At 40.3% G+C, this 20,629-nt stretch overlaps 1 protein-coding gene across 18 annotated transcripts in view; it reads left to right on the top strand.

Moving 5' to 3' along the window:
- EYA1 (EYA transcriptional coactivator and phosphatase 1) overlaps nucleotides 1–20,358 on the top strand; it is an 83,976-nt gene extending 63,618 nt beyond the window's left edge. For all 18 annotated transcript variants that reach the window (XM_035125097.3, XM_035125099.3, XM_088675604.1 and 15 more), the window contains 6 exons: nucleotides 5,298–5,356; nucleotides 5,553–5,713; nucleotides 5,884–5,998; nucleotides 7,054–7,175; nucleotides 9,170–9,270; nucleotides 18,449–20,358. In XM_035125097.3, the coding sequence (XP_034980988.1) occupies nucleotides 5,298–5,356; nucleotides 5,553–5,713; nucleotides 5,884–5,998; nucleotides 7,054–7,175; nucleotides 9,170–9,270; nucleotides 18,449–18,529 (639 nt within the window). In that variant the 3' untranslated portion in view covers nucleotides 18,530–20,358. The remainder of the gene's footprint in view (nucleotides 1–5,297; nucleotides 5,357–5,552; nucleotides 5,714–5,883; nucleotides 5,999–7,053; nucleotides 7,176–9,169; nucleotides 9,271–18,448) is intronic.
- Nucleotides 20,359–20,629: the final 271 nt, after the last annotated feature.

The raw sequence follows: 20,629 nt of genomic DNA, 5'->3' as shown, positions 1-20,629 counted from the left end.
GGGCAATAAGTCTATTGTTTTCCTTGGGCAAGCAGGGAAAATTCTTCAAATGGTTTGAAACCTTCCATGTGCAGATGGGATCCTTTCCTTCATAGTTTTGTGTAGGAATTCCCTGCAGGTGCAGGGCTTTGATACTTTGGTATTCCATGAATAGGCTTTAAAATTTAAGTGCTTCATCAAAGACAAATGCTACACTGAAACATGTAGACAGTTCAATCAGTTCCAAAATAAAGTTGTTTGCATTTTGTGATTATGATTATTTATGGAGCCATATTTGTATCCCTATAACTGTTCTGAGGGTTTCACCATCTAAAGGTTGACAGTAGTGAGATAAAAAACAGAGAGAGCCAGAGAGGAGGAGGAGGAGGGATAAATGCTTAAGCATATGCTTAAGTGTTGTTTCAGTTGGGAATGTCAAGGTACACAGGTTTCTTGAAGTTTGTGCTTTCTTAGGTCTAATAAACTGCAGCATATGTAGAGGGGAAGAATATTGTTGGAACAAACATGCTGTATTTTTCTTTTCAACAAAATAAATGCACGCACATATAAATATAGGTTTCAACCTTCAACGGCTTGTTCTCACACATATTTGGACCAATTTTCTCTACTGTTCGTTCAGTAGGGAAAAAAGTGAAGCAGTGGGGATAATTGCATAATGACAGATACAAGGGGAACAGAGAATCCACTGATCATTTCCTGTGAGTTGGCCAACATCCAGCCAGTCTCAAAGGACACCCTGATGTAAAGGCAAAAGGAAAAGAGCTAGCTCTGAAGGAGTTTTGTTTTTGTTTTTTTCTCAGCTCATTTTACTTTGTAAAGCAAATCACTGAAACAATTAGTTGACAGCATGGTGTTAGTTTTCTCACGGTAAATTAGGAAGATTAAGCAAACATGGAAGTGTATTTTAGCTGTAATCAGCAGGTTTGGAACTCTGGCCTCTAATGCTTTCACATTCTCAGAGGATATATTTGTAAAGTTATTCATATTGTCCCTTTTCATTATGTGCAAACTTGTCCAAAGCCTTTGCACACACTGCTCATTAAGGCTACAAATTACTTGATTTTACTTTTTTAATTTTTGGAAAGTGGAGCCATTACATCATTGCAGCAGACATGCTTTTGGTAAAGTTAAGAGCCATTGTTACAGGGCTTTTTCCCTTTGATTTTACTGCAGTATACTGAATAAAATGTATTTTATGTTATCATGTCACTTGTGCACCTTGAAAAATGATAGAAAGAACCAAAATAATGTAAGTATAGGCAAAATGGTCTCAGTTTAATGTTTGCGTACAGACTCATGTCCAGCTACCAACTTGCCACCTGCCTGAAAGCATTTATTTCAATTGGTTGAAAGCAAGAGTTGGGAAATGTAATTGTCTGATCTGTCCAAGTTAATAAGTTAATAATAAGCATAGTTAATAAGAAATTAAAAACTATTATAATAATTGTTCAACTATTCTACTTAAAATTAGTTCATAGATAAAGAATCTTAAAAAAAGGTGCATGGATTGGAAGGCATGTAAGTCGTACATACAAATCAGAGACAATTTTATTTCTTGTGGAAATTTCATAGAGATTTAAATGTTTGGATTTAGAACTCTAATTTTTTTTTTACATTATTACAATGTTCTGACCTGTTGCAATTATAAATAAAGCACATGTGTTATTTGTATATATCTATGCAGGATACATACCGGTATCTTAAAACCTCATTTGTTATCCATTGCAGTTCTTTCTTATTTATTTTCTGTGAGTCTTTGAAGTTGTCAGTACATCAGAATTTTCAGAAGTGTAGCAGTGAAGAGATTGACAGGCTGTCAGTCATTCCACTGAAGTTCATTTGACTCAAACCCCAATTGTCCCAATTCAGCAAATTAAAGCTTTCAGAAGTTAAGTCTTATAAACCTGCTAACACTTAATTATACCTAACCTACACTGAACAATGCTTTGAATGCCTCCTCCTTAGATCAAAAATCCCCAAAAGGCAAAAACAAACACAGGATGTTTAGAGAATAGGCACAATAGATTCATTAAGAATTAGAGGGTAATTGGATTGGATTCTATCAGCTAAATTTGCTTTTTGATTGTTTATTTTTTATTTTTCATCTCTCCCAGCAGTTAAATAATTTTTCTCTTTCAAAAACCTGGGATTTACCTATAGATTTTATATCTTTGCAGTGCCATTTAAAATAGAACCTGTCAGCCTTTTATCTTTTGTTTACCTCCCACCCCCGCTTCATCCACTGAGCTGGTCATGGTGCCTCTTTTCATTTTCTCCACTTCTCTTTTATTCTTTTCTTGGTTTTACCTCTCTCCATCTTTTCTGGCTGTTTTTGTTCTGATTTGCTTTTCCTACAGTTCCTTTTTCACCATCAATATCCTTCCCGCTCTCCTATCCAAAACATTCTGCTTCTAATCTGCCCCACTAGTCTTTTTCCTACTCAACGCCTGAAAAAGTATCAATTTTTTTAATTTTTTTTTAAAAAGTCTCACTTTCCAAAAGTGGTAAAATGTTGGGAGATGTTACAGCCTAGTTGTGTGGATTATTGCCAGGCTTTAGAAAGTGCATTTTATCTTTATGTGCTTGTTCAGAGGCCATAGTGTTGCAAGAGGACCTAGAAGATCAGGGTTCAAGTCCAAGCAAAAAAAATTCATAGGCTGTCATAAGCAAGCCAATAGAATCTCTCAGTAATTCATTCCAGTGATTGAAAAGGGATCCATTTTGGCTTCCTTGTTTCAGATTGTAAACTTCAGAGTTTGAATAATAGTAATACAGCCATACCTTGGATCCTGAATGCCTTGGTACTTGGACGTTTTGGCTCCCGAACACCGCAAACCCAGATGTCGGTGTTCCAGTTTGCGAACATTCTTTGGAACCCAAACGTCTGACGTGGCTTCCACAGCTTTCGATTGCTTTGGTCACGCTTTGGTTTCTGAACATTTTGAAAGTAACAGACCTCCAGAACAGATTCCCTTTGACTTCCAAGGTACAATTGTAATCATCATCATCATCATCATCATCCTATTATCCCTAGGTAGTCATATATATTTTTAATCCTCTTAGCTAGCTGTGACGGTTGGTTAGTGGAGTAGAGAGGAGAATGGCAACTAACAGAACATGGCACACTCAGATCCTGACTCCCGCTGGAGCCCACACCACACCCAAAAATCTGCTCCATCCAATTTTGGGTCTTGGAAGAGCTGCTGGATCCAAGTGAAGGGAAGCAGCTTTGGCTCTAACCCAATATTTTGCTTATGTTCCAGACTCTCATAACCCCTTTGTAGGTATACTATTATTCCTTTTCACCAGGCAGCTAAAAACTGTGAAACAGATGGAAGCAGCTCTGCTCTTGTTAACTCTTGCCCTTCTTTCAGCTTTCCCAGAGTTTAAATAAATCATAGTGTGTTATTGTCCTTTCCATGAAAAACTATTCTGCTTGCAAACATCTATGTAAAAATACTGAGTAACCAAACTCCATAGATGTATGTGTGTACATGCATGCACATATATGTGTAGGTGTGCACACAGGTGAAGTTATTCAACATATGTTAATTGGTTCTCCTCAGACTGGTGCACATTAATTTTATTGCTGCTGCAAATGCCTGCATTTAATGCCTGCTGCAAATGCCTGCAATAAAATCTTGGTTCAGCACCATGTTGATGGCATGTATCTCTATGATTTGCCATGAGCAATGGATTTTCTGTGCTTCCCTTTATGCATTGCTCCTGATTTTCATATTTAAAATAAATATGGTAAGACAGTTTTAATGTTAATAAGGATAAATCCAGAGAGTTGTAAAAACAACTTATATATGAAAAATGTTTGCCATTCAATTAATCTTTTTTCAACCATTATTTTACTGTAGTGTGAACCTAACTCTGTGCTGCCGGCAGTATGCATTCTAAACTTCCAGCAAACTTGCATTGAACAATAATATTTAATGCTTCCAGCTCCTCTGCATACTCCCTCTAACACACACACACACACACACACACACACACACACACACACACACACACTGGTGCCAGTGCTGTGTTCCACTGTTCTGTGCTATATTCTCAAAAGGCAATATGTGTTCAAAAGACTCAGACTCAGCCATCATGTGAGGCCACATAGACTTTCCCCCCTTTTTTCTTATCTGAGGTTGTTGACCTCAGGAGAGGAGAAGAAGGTTATGAGGTCAAAGTCTTTTCCTCCTTGGAGCTCACTGCTTGCTGGGAGAGGGTTGGCTGGAAAATAGATGTTTTAGAACAGGGGTTAAGGGTCATGATTTTAATTCTGTTAGGGAACAGCTGTTTTGAATTTCTTTCCACTTCTATCTCCCCTCCCTCCCTCCCAAGTCCACAGAGAGAGAGAGAAATTTGTTCAGAGGGAACCAGCAACACAAAAATACGTGGCTCCAATGTATTAGTTCTTTTTAAAAATGGACCATCTTTGCTATTGGCCTTCACTTCTTTAAGAGAGGTCAATGACAATTGTTTAAATATCTGAGAAATAGAGCTTAGATTCAAATGAAAGTGCTGTTTTGGAAGGTGTTTTATTTACTCACCAAGTGCCAAATTTTTACATAGCAATTGATGTTTTCCTGCCCAATGTTGAAGCAAATGGAATGCACTCATGTGGCAATTTTCAGGCAGATAAACCTACATATAAAGGTATGGGGCTTAATTTGTGTGCAGAGGTTTCAAGGAAGGAAAGAGTTAGTTTGTAGATTTTTAAAGTGTTCCCGCAGCACTCTGGATTTCCTAATTCCATGTTTTAAGAATAGATTGGGTAGCCAGGAGAAAGAAGCTCACAATTCTCAAGTGAATGGAAAACAAGTAACAGATTTTTTTTAGTCTGCAGTATTCTGAAACATTGGCCTCAGGCTGTGTTGGTGTGTGGCTCAACAGCAATCAGAGGTCATAATTTCATTGGTGGTTAGCATCAGGTTTAATTTTTCTAATATGTTACATTTACCAAAATGTCTGGTTTTAGTTATGCACATACACTGGCTGAAACAGCTTTGAGTAGATTGAAGTCTGAAGGTACCTGAAAGGGTATAAGAACATGTACAGAACTAAACATGGTAATTGTTTCAACTACCTTACTTTCTAAACATGCAAGTATTTTCCTACAATAATAACATCTAAAAATAGAGCATGCTTGTTACATTACAGCAAGATAAAAAGTAAATTAATCTGTTGGTTTTGCAGGTTTGCTTGTTGTTGTTTTTTTAAATCCTCTGGCACAAAAAAAAATTGTATTGCAATTGTCAAATAAAAGTAAACATAGTGGCAACCTTCTTTCATTGTAGGAATGTGACCAAGTTCATATTGATGATGTTTCATCAGATGACAATGGCCAGGACTTAAGGTAAATCCATATTGATTTATATAAAAAGGCAACTGAAAAGGAAATATTGAAATACATAATAATAATTTTAGTACAGTTGTTCCTTTGGATCTTTTTGCAACTCAGCTAAATTGCCCGTGTAATGTTCAGTTGTTCTTGGTCTGGAATAGTCTGATTATTGTTTTTTGTTTTTTGTAATTTCTTGCAACTAAATCAGCACCTATAACTTCGGAACAGATGGCTTCCCTGCAGCAGCTACCAGCGCTAATTTATGCTTAGCAACGGGTGTGCGTGGAGGAGTGGACTGGATGAGAAAACTGGCCTTTCGATACAGACGAGTAAAAGAAATCTACAACACCTACAAAAATAATGTTGGAGGCAAGTGCCCGTCATACTGCATGCTGCTTAATAGTCTTTCTGAACCTTTTTCAACATGGCTGTGTTTACTCAGCTACTTAGAGCTGCACACTTTATAGATCTGTAAGATGTGGTAAGTGATCTTAGCTGAAATGCAAACACTACAGTGCTTGCTCCTTTCCTCCCTGCAGGTCTTCTGGGTCCAGCAAAGAGAGAAGCATGGTTGCAGCTTAGAGCAGAAATTGAAGCTCTTACAGATTCTTGGTTAACACTTGCACTAAAAGCACTCACACTAATTCACTCTAGGTAAGTGGGTTCAAGCTGGGGCAGCAACACATAGTAACATGAAATATAAATTAGGGCATTTCTGCTAATGACACCATGTATCTTTACCACTAATATACATTCCCACCCCACCCCCCCATAAAGCTTGTGCTTGTAATTAGCAGGAAGCTGCTCTTTTAATCCCAATTGTAGCTCCCTGGAATATGGAAATTAAATTGGAATGATCTGATGGGTTTCTATCTTTGTATGTTGTCCTAAAAGTGCATATTAAGAGTTTCACTTTTGCTTTTCCACAACATAGTATTTGTTCTGCAATAGGGAGGTGATTGTAGTGCAGCAGAGGGATGGGGAACCTTTGGCTTTCTGGAAGTGTTTGGACTACAACTCCCATAACTCTTGACTATTGGCCCATGTAGGTTGAAGCTGATGGAAGACATAGTTCAGCAACATTTAGGCCAAAGATTCCCCACTCATGGCACAGCAGGACTATCTGCAGCAAGGAGGAGAGCAGGCAGGCAGATAGGTAGTGGCAGTGGGGTGAAAGGGGCAGTTTGTTATTTGGCTGCTAACTTGGGAACAATTACTGCTTGCCCCGAGCAAGAAGACAACAAAATTGCATCTCTGACTCTATATACTGGTAAGTGTGATTTTACAAACCATTCCATGGCATATCTTTGCCAGTGGAAATGTCCTGTAGGTGGAGGTGGTACATATGGTGGAGAAAGATCTGGATTTCTGCTGGCATAGCACAGCTTCCACTGAATCCTTTAGCTCCACAGCCAGCAGATTTTCAGTGTAGGATTGTGCCCTTAATCTTGTTAATATAGCAGCACCTGTCTATGCTGCTCTGGCAGTGCAGCGTCCCAGCGCTGACATGCTTCATCAGCAGAGCAACAGCTTTAACAACAACAGGTGTACTATATAAATGCTGTTCCTCTGCCTGTGGACGTTTTCTAACTATGGTTCAGTCTGTCTCTCCTACTTTTCCCTTCCCCGGTTCTAAACAAGGATAGTAAAATGCTTGTAAAATGGCAGTCTTTGTTTGGTTTATGAAAGATACGTTCCCTTTCTTCTAGGACAAATTGTGTGAATATTCTAGTGACGACTACTCAGCTTATTCCAGCTCTTGCAAAAGTCTTGCTATATGGCTTAGGTGTAGTATTTCCAATAGAAAATATTTACAGTGCAACTAAAATAGGTGAGTTATTTTTACAACTTACAAACCCTGTTTCAAATGTGGTGGCACAATGATTGAGATAGAAGTGTCTCTTTACTAATACAGAAACACATGCTTTGTTTATGCATGCAACAGACTTGTGCATCTCTCAGAATTTCCTGGGGCTCTAATTATTAAACTAAGTCTTAGTAACAAGAAACATTGATTAAGTTAATTTTGAAAATCTCATTTAGTCTGCCCTATTATTCCATCTGCCACTCATTTTGTGATGTGTGCTTCTAATCTATCTCTGCTCATAGTTCAATGCTTAAGGAGAACTTTATAAACAATTCCACATTCTACTTGTTTATTTAACTGTACATTACTCCACTAAAATACTAAGTCAAAAGGAGACTCTGGAACTGCTTCCCATGAGCTATTTTTATATATAGGGCAGGATCCAAAGAGCTACCTTAGGTGTGCCCAAGAACTTGTTTACACCCACTGAGATTGTTGATTCCCCCCTCCCCTTTGAAAGCTCATTTGCCATGCTAGAAACTGCCCTGTGAATCCCCTTTTAAAAAAATAGAACTTTTCCCTGTGGCTTTGGGAGCTACTATTAAAGGAACATAATTCTGAAATATCATGTAGTTCTTTTGATACTAACCATTGTGTATAGAGAGAGATATCATCATTCTGGGCGATGTCCTTAAAATATTATTCATTTTTATAGTGTTTTTTTGTGTACAGAGTTCTTCACTGTTCTGATTTTAGGAATGCAGGAAGCCGCCTTATGCTTAGTCTATTGGTCTATCTAAGAGCTCAATATTGTCTACACTGACTGGCAGGCGCTGTCAAGGGTTTCAGACAGGGGACATTAATCTCCCTATCTGGAGGTACCAGGGATTGAACCTGGAACCTTCTGTATGCAAAGCAGATGCTCTGCCGTTGAACTATCTCTACAACAATCCTGTGAAGAAAGTTAGGTTGACAGAGATGCACCTATATCCAGTCACTGCTCAGTCTCTACCCAGAAACATAAGCTTGGATCCAGAGTTCCTATGAATGAGTTCTGCTCACAGGGTGCTCCTGCTGAAGGAAGGGGGTGAGGTGATTTATCACCAAGTTCTCCTTCCCCTGTAGGGTCATGTGTCTCCTGAAAAACTGTTTTGTAAGGTTGGGAGTTCCTCTAGATCAGCATGAGAGATGGCACAGAGTGGGAATTGGCAAAAACTGCCTTCACATCCCTTCCTTCAGAGATAGCCTTCACTAGATCTCAGCCCTTTCTGTGAATAGAAGGAGCCTTTCTGTTTGATGAAGGAGCACTCTGGTTCCAACTAATTATCTTCAAAGCCGTGTATGCAATTACCCTTCCTTATTCCATTCATAGAGTCATAGAATAGAAGAGTTGGAAGGGACCATGAGATTCATCTGGTTCAACGCCCTGCAGTGTAAGGATCTTTTTGCCCAAAGTGGGGCTCGAACCCATGACCCTGGGAATAAGATTCTCATGCTCTGCTGACTGTTTCATTTCACTTCATTTTGCCCCTGGTGCACCTACACTAGCCATTTCATATTCACATACATACACAAGTTCTCTTCTCAAAATGAGCTCTGGTTTTTTTATTATTATTCAGTAATTCTGAATATTCATATGGGTGCACACCAATAACTTTGATAGTGTATGAAGAAATAGTAGCCTTGCCATGCCACTGAGTCCCTTCCCTGGAGGAAATTGGCAAAATGAGAAATAGGGACCTTAGTGAATATCCATGGTGAATTGGTGGATTTGACCAGCATTGGCTTAAAATACCAGAAAAGTAAGAAGCCAGGGGAGGGAAATAAGTTGAAGTGTAGGCTACATCAGAGCCTTGTGGTATTTTCAGTGACCATTCATGCAAAAAAATAAGCTAATGTCAGGATAGGGTTGTTGGTATAATATAAAATGTTTTTAGCTGCACTGGTTGGTTTCTTAAAGCAAAATACAACATGGTTTCGGTTACACCACCTTGGGTGGTTTATGTGTTTTTTTTTAGGAAAAGAAAGCTGTTTTGAGCGCATAATTCAAAGATTTGGAAGAAAAGTAGTATATGTTGTTATAGGAGATGGTGTGGAAGAAGAACAAGGATCAAAGAAGGTAATAAGTCAAGGTTTACATTTCTACAGCAATGTTCCTTGGAATTGCAGGTGAAACTCGGAAAATTAGAATATTGTCGAAAAGTGCATTTATTTCAGTAATGCAACTTAAAAGGTGAAACCAATATATGAGATAGATGCATGACATGCAAAGCAAGATATGTCAAGCCTTAATTTGTTGTAATTGTAATTATTTGTTGTTAGGTGGGTCAATTATACAGTGGTACCTCTACTTATGAATTTAATGCGTTCCGAATGCACATTCGTAAGTCAAAAAAAATTGTAAGTCGAATCCCATAGGAATGCATTGGGAGAAAAAATCCGTAAGTAGAAGCAACCCTATCTAAAAATTCGTAAGTAGAAAAAATCCTATCTAAACCGCATCCAAGATGGCGGACGGAGCTCCATTCGTAAGTAGAAACATTCGTAAGTAGAGTTATTCGTAAGTAGAGGTACCACTGTAAATGGAATTTAATTAATGAAATGTAATAGCAATGTTTATTTTTGTATTATTGTAACGATTTGTTTTATTACTGTGGAATATCCAAAAGAAAGCGTTTGTAAAAATAAAGATAAAGATAAAAAATAATAAGTTGCATTACTGAAATAAATGCACTTTTCGACAATATTCTAATTTTCCGAGTTTCACGATCTTTGCTGCTGGAGGTAATCATGTAGTGACTGGGCAGCCATGTCTTGGGGTGGCTGTAGTTCTGGATTTCATGCCTTGAGCCCAGAGCTGGACTAAGGATTATTGCATTAGTTTTCCTGTGTTATACGGAACTGTGGTTTTTAGGTTGATATACCACCATGTCACCCCAAATTTCATTCATAAAAATGGGCATGATGTGACACAACAGCTGATGTTACAGACATTTTGCCACCCTTTTTAAGCATGTGAGCTTCAGTTCACCCATGAAAACTGGGTAAGAACTGTATTCTGGAATACTGCCCTAAATTTCATCACATGAGCAGTGGTGGTGTGATCCATGAAAATCATGGGGAAATTACTGTACAAAACTCTCACTATTTTCTGGGTTAGCAGGATTGCAATCTGTCCCCCCCCCCCCCCCGGAAGCAATTAACATGGAAATGAGTGCTTAGATTCTGCTGGATTTCTAGTAGTGCCTTTTACATTGTGTGAAAGATCAAATAAAACCCAAAAATTAACAGATAAGAAAATGTCAGGGGAAGGTGGGGAGTGTCTGAACACCATGTGCATTTGGGCCATATATATGACTTTCATTTATTAAGCCTTCTTGCCTAAATGAATTACATTTTAAAACTAATATATAAAAGTAAGAGAAATATCAACATTTCGATTCATTTTTATATCCTTTATCAGGGGTGAGGAAGTTTTGGTTTTCCAAATGTTGGTAGACTCTGACTCACACCAGTGCAAGCCAGCACAGCCAATTGTTAGGGATGATGGGAGTTGTAGTTCAGTAGCATCCAGAGAGCCAAAGGTCCCCCGCCCTTATTTTTTATGAATAGCACTAAATTCCATGTGCTGGTGATTAAAAAGTCCTTTGCCAAAAGAACTGTGCGCATTTATCAGTGCCTAATCTAAATAAGCAGTTTCTGGAAGTTTCCTTCACAAAACTTTTACATTTGTGAAATGGACAGATAGTACAAAACATCCTCCGGAGGCATTCCTTTCATGTGTTCTTTGTTGCCGGAAGGAATTTCCAGCTTAGGACAGAAGGAAGCATCTAGATTTTCTCCTGGCAAAGCAACCGTGAATTCAATGGGATTATATTAACAAGGAATTTTGTAACTATATGTATTTGTGCCTAAGAAAAACATCTTCCTGTGTCTACAACCATTCAGATTCTTATCTCACCTCAAAAATACTACTTTTCAAGCTCCCTGTGGCTATATTTATATGCCTTTAACTTAAAGGTCTCAATTGTGGCTTTGCCCCAAGCCCAGAATAATAAAGGACACCCTGTGGTTCTGTTGCTCCCATATCTGCCAGCAAAGAGATTTTCCTCCAATTTTTCCTGTTCTTTTGGGGAGAGAACAAACTGTGCTGGCTCTTTGCCCACCACAGCAAATGCACTTTCTCTGTTTTGTTGACCTAAGCTGGCACGGAGTTGCAGGGAGAGGCGAGCTGGAGCCAGTGCTGCACCCTTTTTAACACATCTATGGCACACCACTGCAGTTATATAACCAAAGAACTTCATGCTTCCTTTCTAACGTAGACTGAGCTTTCAGTCTGAATGGTCAAATAACCGAAACTAAAATAAAAAAGAGAAATTGACTTTTGGAGTGAGCTACTTTTCCATACTATGCAAACTAATTTTACACAGTCCCAGTTGTTCCTTGGTTCAAGTGGTCAAACCAGTTTCCCATCCCAACCACCAGCTGTCAGTTAAATAAACGAAGCAGCTTTCTCCCAAGTGCCAGCTCCTCCTCCACTGGCTATGTCTAGTTCCTTCGCTGGCTATGTCTCATCTCCATTGCCTAATGCCAGCTCAGATTTGATGCTGAAAACACTGAGTGCACCTTTAGATATTCCTTTGTGACATGGGCGTAGGCAGGGAGCAGGAGGGGGCAGCTGCCCCCCTGGAAGCAGCCCCCCCCCAGAAGCAGGGCTGGCGCAGCCGTGGGCGAGAGCGGCGCTGCCGGCGGGGCTGGTGGGCACAGCCTGGTGGAGCGCGAGTTCGGCGTTCCGCACCCTCCCTCCAGCTCCCCATTGCACCCTCCGGCAAGGCCAAGCACAGCGGGGAACCAGAGAAAGCAGCCAAGCCGCTGTCGCCCTGCTGCGTTTTGCTTCCCCCCCGCCCCCAGCGGAGGAATGCTGCACGACGCTAGCTGTGCATGCGTGTGTGGCGTGACTTCATCTGAGGGAGCCACGCAGTGTGCCCGGCTAGCCCGCCATCCCAAGAACGAGAGCACGTGCCTGTCCTGCTGCGGCGCCAGAGCTGCAGCTGCGAGAGTGGGGCTGAAGCTGCTGCTGCGTGGCCGGGCAAAGGCTGAGCAGGACCGGGCTCCAGCGCTGTGAGCTGGGAGGGGCGCGTCCAAGTGGCCGACTGCTTGCCACGCAGGCCGCGCCGCCTCGCATCTCCCGCGTCTCGGCCAGCTCCTTCCTCCCAGCGGGAGACTTGTGAGGCACCTTCGGCAGAAAGGGCAGAGGGAGCGTGCGCCGGGCGGCACTTTCAGGTGCGGCTCTCTCTCAGAGCCCCCCCCATCACTCCCCCATGCAGGGAGGGGGCGGCAAAGGCACCTTTCCGCCACGGCGCTGGATGGGCTTAAGACGGCCCTGATAGATGATCTGTTGTCACCTTAACGTCTGCTGTGGCCCCTCCCCTCCAGTGCCTTGACCCCGCCCCTTGCCCCCCTTAGTTTTGATCCTGGGTACGCCCCTGCTTTGTGAGGGAGTAAATGAACTGGAAAAGTGGTTATGGTATGACACAGTTATTCTCAAGCATTCAAAATTGTCAGTATATAAGACTGACAAATGGCATTGTACATTTTTTTGTGTTTTGTTTGTTTGGAGAGTTTAATGTGTAACACCAGAAAACACATTTTCTCTGTGTGAGTTGCTGCCTGATCAACCAATCAAATACTGTATTCCAGATCTGTTTCTGATGACAGTGGCTTGTCTGTGCAGTTTATTAAGTTGGTGTCAGAAAACAGTTTACCATCGAAAAACTTACAGATATTACAGACGACAGGGGACCAACTGGCACTAGGGATAATAGCAGCATTGATGGACAGGAAACTGATGTGGTTCTACCAGCTAAAGGGCAGAAAACTACAAGTAGGAAGCTGCTAGAGGGAATGACTCGTGGTTTCAGTTGTCTCTGTACTAATGCACAGAGCATGGGAAACAAGCAAGACAAATTTGTGCTAATACAGGGTGGTAAATAATAGGCATTACTAATATGTGTTACTGAAACAGGGTGGGATAAGACTCATGACTAGAATGTAGAAATTGAGAGTTATAACCTGTCCATAGGAATAGAACAAATGGGAAGGGTGGAGGATGAGCATTATATGTAAAGGATGTATACATCTATCGGGGGAATGCTGTGGTTGTAGTGTGTCTTGATTTCAGTAAGACTTTTGACAAAATATTTTTGCGAGGAAGCTGGTAAAATATGGGCTGGACAAAGCAACTTTTAGGTGGACAAAAACTATAAATCAGTTGCTTGAGGAACTGATGGTTTTTCATATATCACCATGTATAACAAAAATTATTATACATGTTGCAGTGTGTTGAAAAAACTAGATGTACATAACAATAACAAACAGCCCAAATTTTTGCAATCTTAAACCGAACTTGTCGGAAAAAGAGAATGTGCATCCTTTCAAATGCACTATTTTTAAGGCATCCCTTTTGATTGATTAAAAGAAATGTGTTTCACTCAGGATGCAACACACTCTTATATTTCACTTGTAGTGAATAAGTCATGGCATTGTCACCTTTCCATAAGCTGTTATTTCCTGCAGACTCATTTTATAAGACAATTAAAATATTCAGACTAAACAGTAATATAAAATGGGGAAAACGTATCTGGACTAGTTCATAGAACAGCTGATGCAGGTGGGATTATGAGGAGACCGGGATACAATGCATAGAGTTCACTGTCTTTGTATTTGCCTCCTAGGAGAGAGATTGTTGTGCTAGGAAATCCCTACACATAAATGCTATTAAAATTGCATATAGAACATAGCAGTAGATGTTTACTGGAATATTTGGTTATTAACCTAACCATTCCCAAATTGCAGTCTTCAGATTCTTCATTTGCAAACAGATTCAAATACATTTGGGGTCAGGTTCTTTTTATGAGTTTGCAGTAATATAAAATTAGTAATTGCCACAGGGGGGATATGGAACAACTTGGAGCATATTTACTTTTCAAATAGCAAACTGTGCAAAAAGTATTGAGTTTTGTTCTATGTAGAACAGTAAGAAAAGAGGATCACTGTGTAAACTACTAACAATCAGTGAATCAGTAAGGGGTAAACTTTAGTCTGGAGTTTATGCCACGTTCTGTGGCTGTTGTTACATTGTTGTCTGTTGGTTAGCTCTGAGTTTTTGCTTAGGACTTGAAACAGAGATGTGTTGGGGCACAGCTGGGACCACTTTTGTGCTTTTTCCACACTAGAATATATTGATTTTACATTTGTTTTCTTAAAGCAACAGCGTAATGAATTCAGCTGATGTTCCCACAAAGTACCGACATGCACTGGTTTGAAATCAGAACAGAATGTGCTTTCTACAAGAGAGGTTGCATTAACAAAGTGGCAGATAAGAGACAGGGGTAAAGCACCCAAACTCAAATGCACCCCACTGCTGCTTCTCTGCTTAAAAATCACCCCTTCTTGATATCACAGTTTTGTTACATGTGTTTCTGTGCAATGTGTAGCTAGACCATAAGGCAGCTTCTAAATCAGCTAGAGAAAATTCATAGCTGTGGATTGACATATCCACTATCAGCCATGATAGCTAAATGGATGCTGTCCAAGCATGCTGTGTCTCTTATAACCAGGTAGGTGGGATAGAAGATACTGCAACAGCTGTTACCTTCATGCCCTGATTGCAACTTCCCAGAGGCATCTGGCTATCCGCTGTTGTTGACTAGATGTACCCAGCAAAGCCTTGTTTTGTCCTTAGACTCTTAAACAGGAGCCAGCCTTGGAGTACTGACAAATATGGCTGGAGAATGAAGTGGATTAACTTGGGCAATTTCCCCCCTCCTGCTGTCACTCAGGGCTTATGCTGGGCTGCTTCATCTTTCCCTTTCTGACCACAACCTAGGTTCCCAAGTGGAGTAGCTTGAGCCCAAGCCCTGGGTGAGCCAAAGGACAGCAAAAAAGGCGTTGGGAGGAGGAAAACACAGCCCTAACTGGTCCATTCCCTTCTTTGCCAGAAATCTCCATATCTCTCTTAGACAGACTCCAACTTCCTACTATTGATGCAAGAGTTGCAGGAATGCCTAGTAGATAAATGCCCCATTTGTGCCATATAGATTGCCTCTTTCTCTGGTCTTGGTCACAAGCCAAACTATGCCTTAGCATGAACATGTAGGCTCCCAGCAATGAGATTAAGCCTGCTTCACCTCTCCCCAATTGCTTTGCTGCTAAACCCCGCTGAGCCATGCCATAACCTTGCTTAGTGTGTAATCCAAACACAGGCTTGCAATTTAGCTCTAACTACATGCTAACACCCAAGCGGGTGGTGCTGTGGGTTAAACCACAGAGCCTAGGGCTTGCTGATCAGAAGGTCGGCAGTTTAAATCCCCACGACAGGGTTAGCTCCTGTTGCTCGGTCCCTTCTCCTGCCAACCTAGCAGTTCGAAAGCACATCAAAGTGCAAGTAGATAAATAGGTACTGCTACAGCGGGAAGGTAAACGGCGTTTCCGTGTGCTGCTCTGGTTCTCCAGAAGCGGCTTTGTCATGCTGGCCACATGACCTGGAAGCTGTACGCCGGCTCCCTTGGCCAATAAAGCAAGATGAGCGCCGCAACCCCAGTCGTCAGCGACTGGACCTAATGGTCAGGGACCCCTTTACCTTTACATGCTGTAATAAAGATTCATTCTTGGTTTACAGATTGTGGCTAGTCTCGAGAAAGCTAACTCATAAACCTTGGTGTGGATGACACACTAAGCCAAGCCAGGGTTTTGCTTGGTGCAACACAGCAGCAAAATGACCATGGAGAAGCAAAGTTGCCACAGCTTTCTCTCCAGGAGCACACGCGTTTGCACTAAAGTCATGGTTTGCCGCAATGTGGCATGCAAACCAGGCTCTCACATTATAGCAGCTTAAGATTTAAAAGAAGGATTCAGCTATTTGAACTGTGCACATCTAAAATAATAGAATCCAAAACATACTTCACTTCCTTTACATTTAAAATGTCAAATATTTTCTGATGGGATAGCTTGAATGTTTTCTCTCTGAAAGGTTATGGCTATCTTTTCTTATTATTTATATAAAATATTTCACTGACATCAAAAGTCCTGCTTTTATAGCTTTAGGGTAGTATGGTTTCACAATCACATTTTCACCCCTTGTGAATTATATTTGTGTATTTCCCTTCCCCCACCCCAGTTGTTCATATCTTTGGTTTATTCAGGTGTCTTGCAAACACACTTTTAAGTCCAGATTCAAATTTTCCTTTTATTTAGCTAGTAGAATGAAATGTAAACATTCATCTTTAAGATATTTCATATGGAAAAGTTGTTACAATGTCAACATGAGCAATGCCAGTATAATACGAATCACTGGGAAAGGGTTAGCCAAAAAATGATATATTTTGATTCTTTGCTTTAATAACCTGTTTAATTCACCTGCCAGAAAGTTTTAAACAAGGATGTTTTGGTAGCAAACAATACACTATTAAATGTATTGTCACCAAATACTGCATCATTTTGGGATATGTGTCTTGTGGACAAAGAAAAGATTTTTTCTCTCTCTGTAGGTTTCCAGTTTAAGAAACCAGATTTCTTTCTTTCCTTCCAAGGAAAAGCTGTTCAGATTTGCTTCTTTAATGAGGCTGTTCAGCTATGTATTTTGGTACAGATTTTAAAGGATTGCTGTGCTGAAGCAATATTAATTATGAAACAGGAAGAATTACATACTTAGGAAACCTCTGAAGTCATAACCACACTTAACAGGGGAGTAAGCTCTATTGAATTTCATAGGACATACTTCCAAGTAGACATGGTTAGGAATGCAGCCTTTAACTTGGGTTTCAAGGACAGCTTATGGATTTCCATATGAACAGTGGGGTCTTTCCAGTCCACCTTTCTACTGCAGACCTATCTTAACCTCTGAAAATCTGTTCTTGGTAGTTAGGAGAACCCTCTGAAATGGAATTCCAGCATGATGCAAAGGAGTGCAATTTGAAATGAAAACTGGCATTGTGCCACTAATGCACCACACGCATGTGTCTCAGCACTTCATGCTCTTGCAGTGCTGTTTGGATTCTTGCTATTAGTTTTACTATGTTGCTTTATACCAGGGGTAGCCAACACGGGGGCCACCAGAAGTTGCTGGGGTCCAAATCCCAACATCTCCAGCCAGGAAAGCCAATGGTCAGAGATGATGGAGTCCGAAAACATCTGGAGGGCACCATGTTGGCTATTAATATGTTGTGTTTTGTGAAGCTCCCCTTCTGTAGGTCTTTAAACACCATATCATATATAGGTGCAGCAAAACAAACTAGGTTGTATGTGTGCGTTGACAAAAACCTCTTTAATCCAGTGGAGAATTTCTAAGTGGATTACAGGGAGGGAAGGAAGAAATGAAGGTGACTTTTGCATATTCATCCCCCCCCCATGTAGCCCCATCATGGTTCCCATAAGTTCCCTTGGGGGACCCTATGAACAATTTGGCAGGTGGTGCAAAAGATTGCAGTGAGAGGGTGAATCAGCGAAAATAGCTTCCTCCTCATTCTACTGAATTAAAGAATCTTCCATTCGTGGAGGGACACCATTGGATACAACCCAGTAAACTTAGTTTCCTTTGCCAAGTCACCATCAACAGCCCTGATTTAATCTACCCAATGTTTGTTGCATTCTTTCAGAGAAAAAACTACGATGTCTGACCACAAAGCCACTGCCAGCTATTGAATTAGTCTCAGAGAACATGAGTATAGAGCAGGAATACATAATGCAGCTTAGTATGTCTTTGAAACTGAGGAATATTTTATCACACTTCTTCCCAATATAGTCTCATAAGTACATTTCTCACCACACTGTTAAGTCATCCCATTCTTTCCTTGGGAATTGGCAGAAAGAGGCTACCTGTGTGGAGGTGCTGACGCTGCAGACTTTGGCCCTATGCTTGTCTTGTACTACAGCTTTTACCTTCTGGCCACAGGGGGCACTTGCCTCCAGCTGTAGACTTCTAGCTCAACAGCTAGAATTCTTAATACAGAATTTGGATCTGCGTTTGTAATAAACACTGTGTAGAAAAAAGAAAGGGCAGCTAAGCACTGTGGTTTTTTGTATTCACTTTATATGGTCTGTTTTGATATGTCCTGCCTCTGTAAACATCCTAATGTTTTGCTTCTGAATCTTATGAAGTATTTTTAATGCTGAATCGATACACTTTTGCAGCCATTCTCGCATTTTCATTTGCCTGCTTTCCAATACGAAATGGGCCAAGCACAGCCCAAAATAAGATACAGTTTTGCGCCCTTACATTGTGTTTTTGTTTTTCACAGCATGCCATGCCATTCTGGAGGATCACAAGTCACTCTGACCTTATGGCCCTTCATCATGCCTTGGAACTGGAGTACTTATAGTAGCACTTTGTAACCCCAGAACTTCCCTTGCGCCCATGGACAGTGTGCCTGCAACTTGTGTCATTGCTGGGCTACAGAAATTTGTGATTTCATCATGTTGATGTACAGCTGCAACTGGTCTCAACCTTTGCCCTAGCAGTAAATGGAGGAGCATGTCTCTTGTCTTCAGAAACAGCTGTTGATTCTAGTACTGTGAATCTAATGAAAACAAGCCATGATGAGAATGTTTAACAGTGTGTCCTTATCACATTCACCACATTGAAAGGTTCGTACCTGTGAAGAGACTGGGAAGTGCTTTGTGGTTTCTAGAATCTTCATTGTGGCGCACATACACCTTCTTAAATACAGCAAACTTGATTGCACAACAAAGACTGAGCTTTTTTCTTTCTTTTTAAGAATCCCATGCATACATTTCTTGAAAAGGTTTACTCCCCCCCCCTTTCTCTCTCCCTCTTTTAGTTCCTCAGACCCAGGATACTCTGTGAATCTTTACTTATTTATGAACAGACTCTGTTTTGGCACCATCACCTAAATGTGGAAATGTATGATAAATGAAAGGCTGTAATGAGTGTTTGCCTTCTGATAACAAATTGATTTTGAATTTTAGCACATTGCAAAGTAGTTTAAAGTATGACTAATTTAAGCAAATAGGTACATCACTGAGACAATCATGTACAGGAAGAATGTTTTGGTGTAAATTTGTAATGAATGGATGATGTTTTACATATTGTTTAGGCAAATACTATTGAAAGGTAGTATTGGCTTTTTGGTGAAGTATGAGGCAGTATATGCACAAACTATTGTGCTATGCCTTATGAAAGTATTGTGTATAAATATGTAGATAATTGATTTTTTTTAAGATCAATTTGTCAAGACCAAAAGCATGGATGTCAAGTGTCAATAAGGAATCACTTTTTATTCTTTCTGTTCTTTCTTCCTGGTTTTTTCATGGGCAAATCTATAATATCTAAACATACCTCCCCTACTTGCACCATGCCCATCACGGGCTTCTTGTTTACATTTTGTACTTGCCTATAAGTGCAAAATATATGGGCCTCACATCAGGTTAGAATGGTTTACCTGTTTAAATTGCCAGTTTTCTTGACAAAATACCTATGTATGATGAAGGCTTGATCTGGCTCTGTTTCAGTGTGTTTTGCCAAAAGAAGCAGCAATTTAAATACACATGTGTACTCTCAACTGATGTCATTTTTTGCTCAGGTATTTTACCTGAGTACAAAAGCTATAGTCTTGAAGTGATCTCTTTCGTTTCGTTGGCTTTACTGCTAAACACTGAATGTGGGAGAAGTAAATAATTAATCTGTTGATTTCTCCCCCCCCCCAAAAAAAAAGGGTAGAGGACTGGGTTTTTTAAAAGTATGTCATGTAACATATTTTGACTTGTACAAAAATCAGAACAAAGTGTTCATGCACTGAAAAACTAAAACTGAATGCAACCACTTTATTTTCAAGTGCAAAGGGAGAGGTCTTTCTGAGATCTAGTGAGTACATACTAAATTAACTATGGATCACCAGAAACTTATTGCTGTCTGGGTCCCTTTCTTCTTCTAAAAAAAAGTAATACATTTCTTGCTTGAATATTTAAAATGCTTTAAACCTCACACAGATCTGTTGAAAAACGGGCAGAATGTAATGACAGTTCTTGTTTCGCAATGAGCAGCTGTTAAGCAAACTGATGTAACACTGTGATAACCTAAAATATCAAGTGGGTGGGGCAAAGCATGACTGTGAGTGTTGGTTTGCATTAGCTGTTGAAACAGTTCGTGCCCCCAGCCTCTCCTACCTTTATTGTGAGAGTACCCCCCCCCCCCAAAAAAAATGTGGCTTACAGTAAGTATTGGAATTATTATGCAGCTCAAAAATAAACAAACACTGATTTTGTAAAACCTTCAAACTTTGAGTATGAGATTTTTGGCATACAATTCTTTTACCTTTAGGCCCACAATATGAAATTAGAACCTGGCAAATGTCTGTTGCATCCTTAATTTTAACCAGGAACCAGATTTTTCTATTAGTCCATTGCCGGCAATGGGCACAGTAAAATAGTCATTGCCAATTTTGTTAAGACTGTTTGTAACT

This window comes from Zootoca vivipara, chromosome 8, assembly GCF_965207765.1.
Source record: "Zootoca vivipara chromosome 8, rZooViv2.hap1.1, whole genome shotgun sequence".
Classification (NCBI taxonomy): Eukaryota; Metazoa; Chordata; class Lepidosauria; order Squamata; family Lacertidae; genus Zootoca; species Zootoca vivipara.
This window is presented reverse-complemented; position numbering and strand designations above follow the sequence as displayed.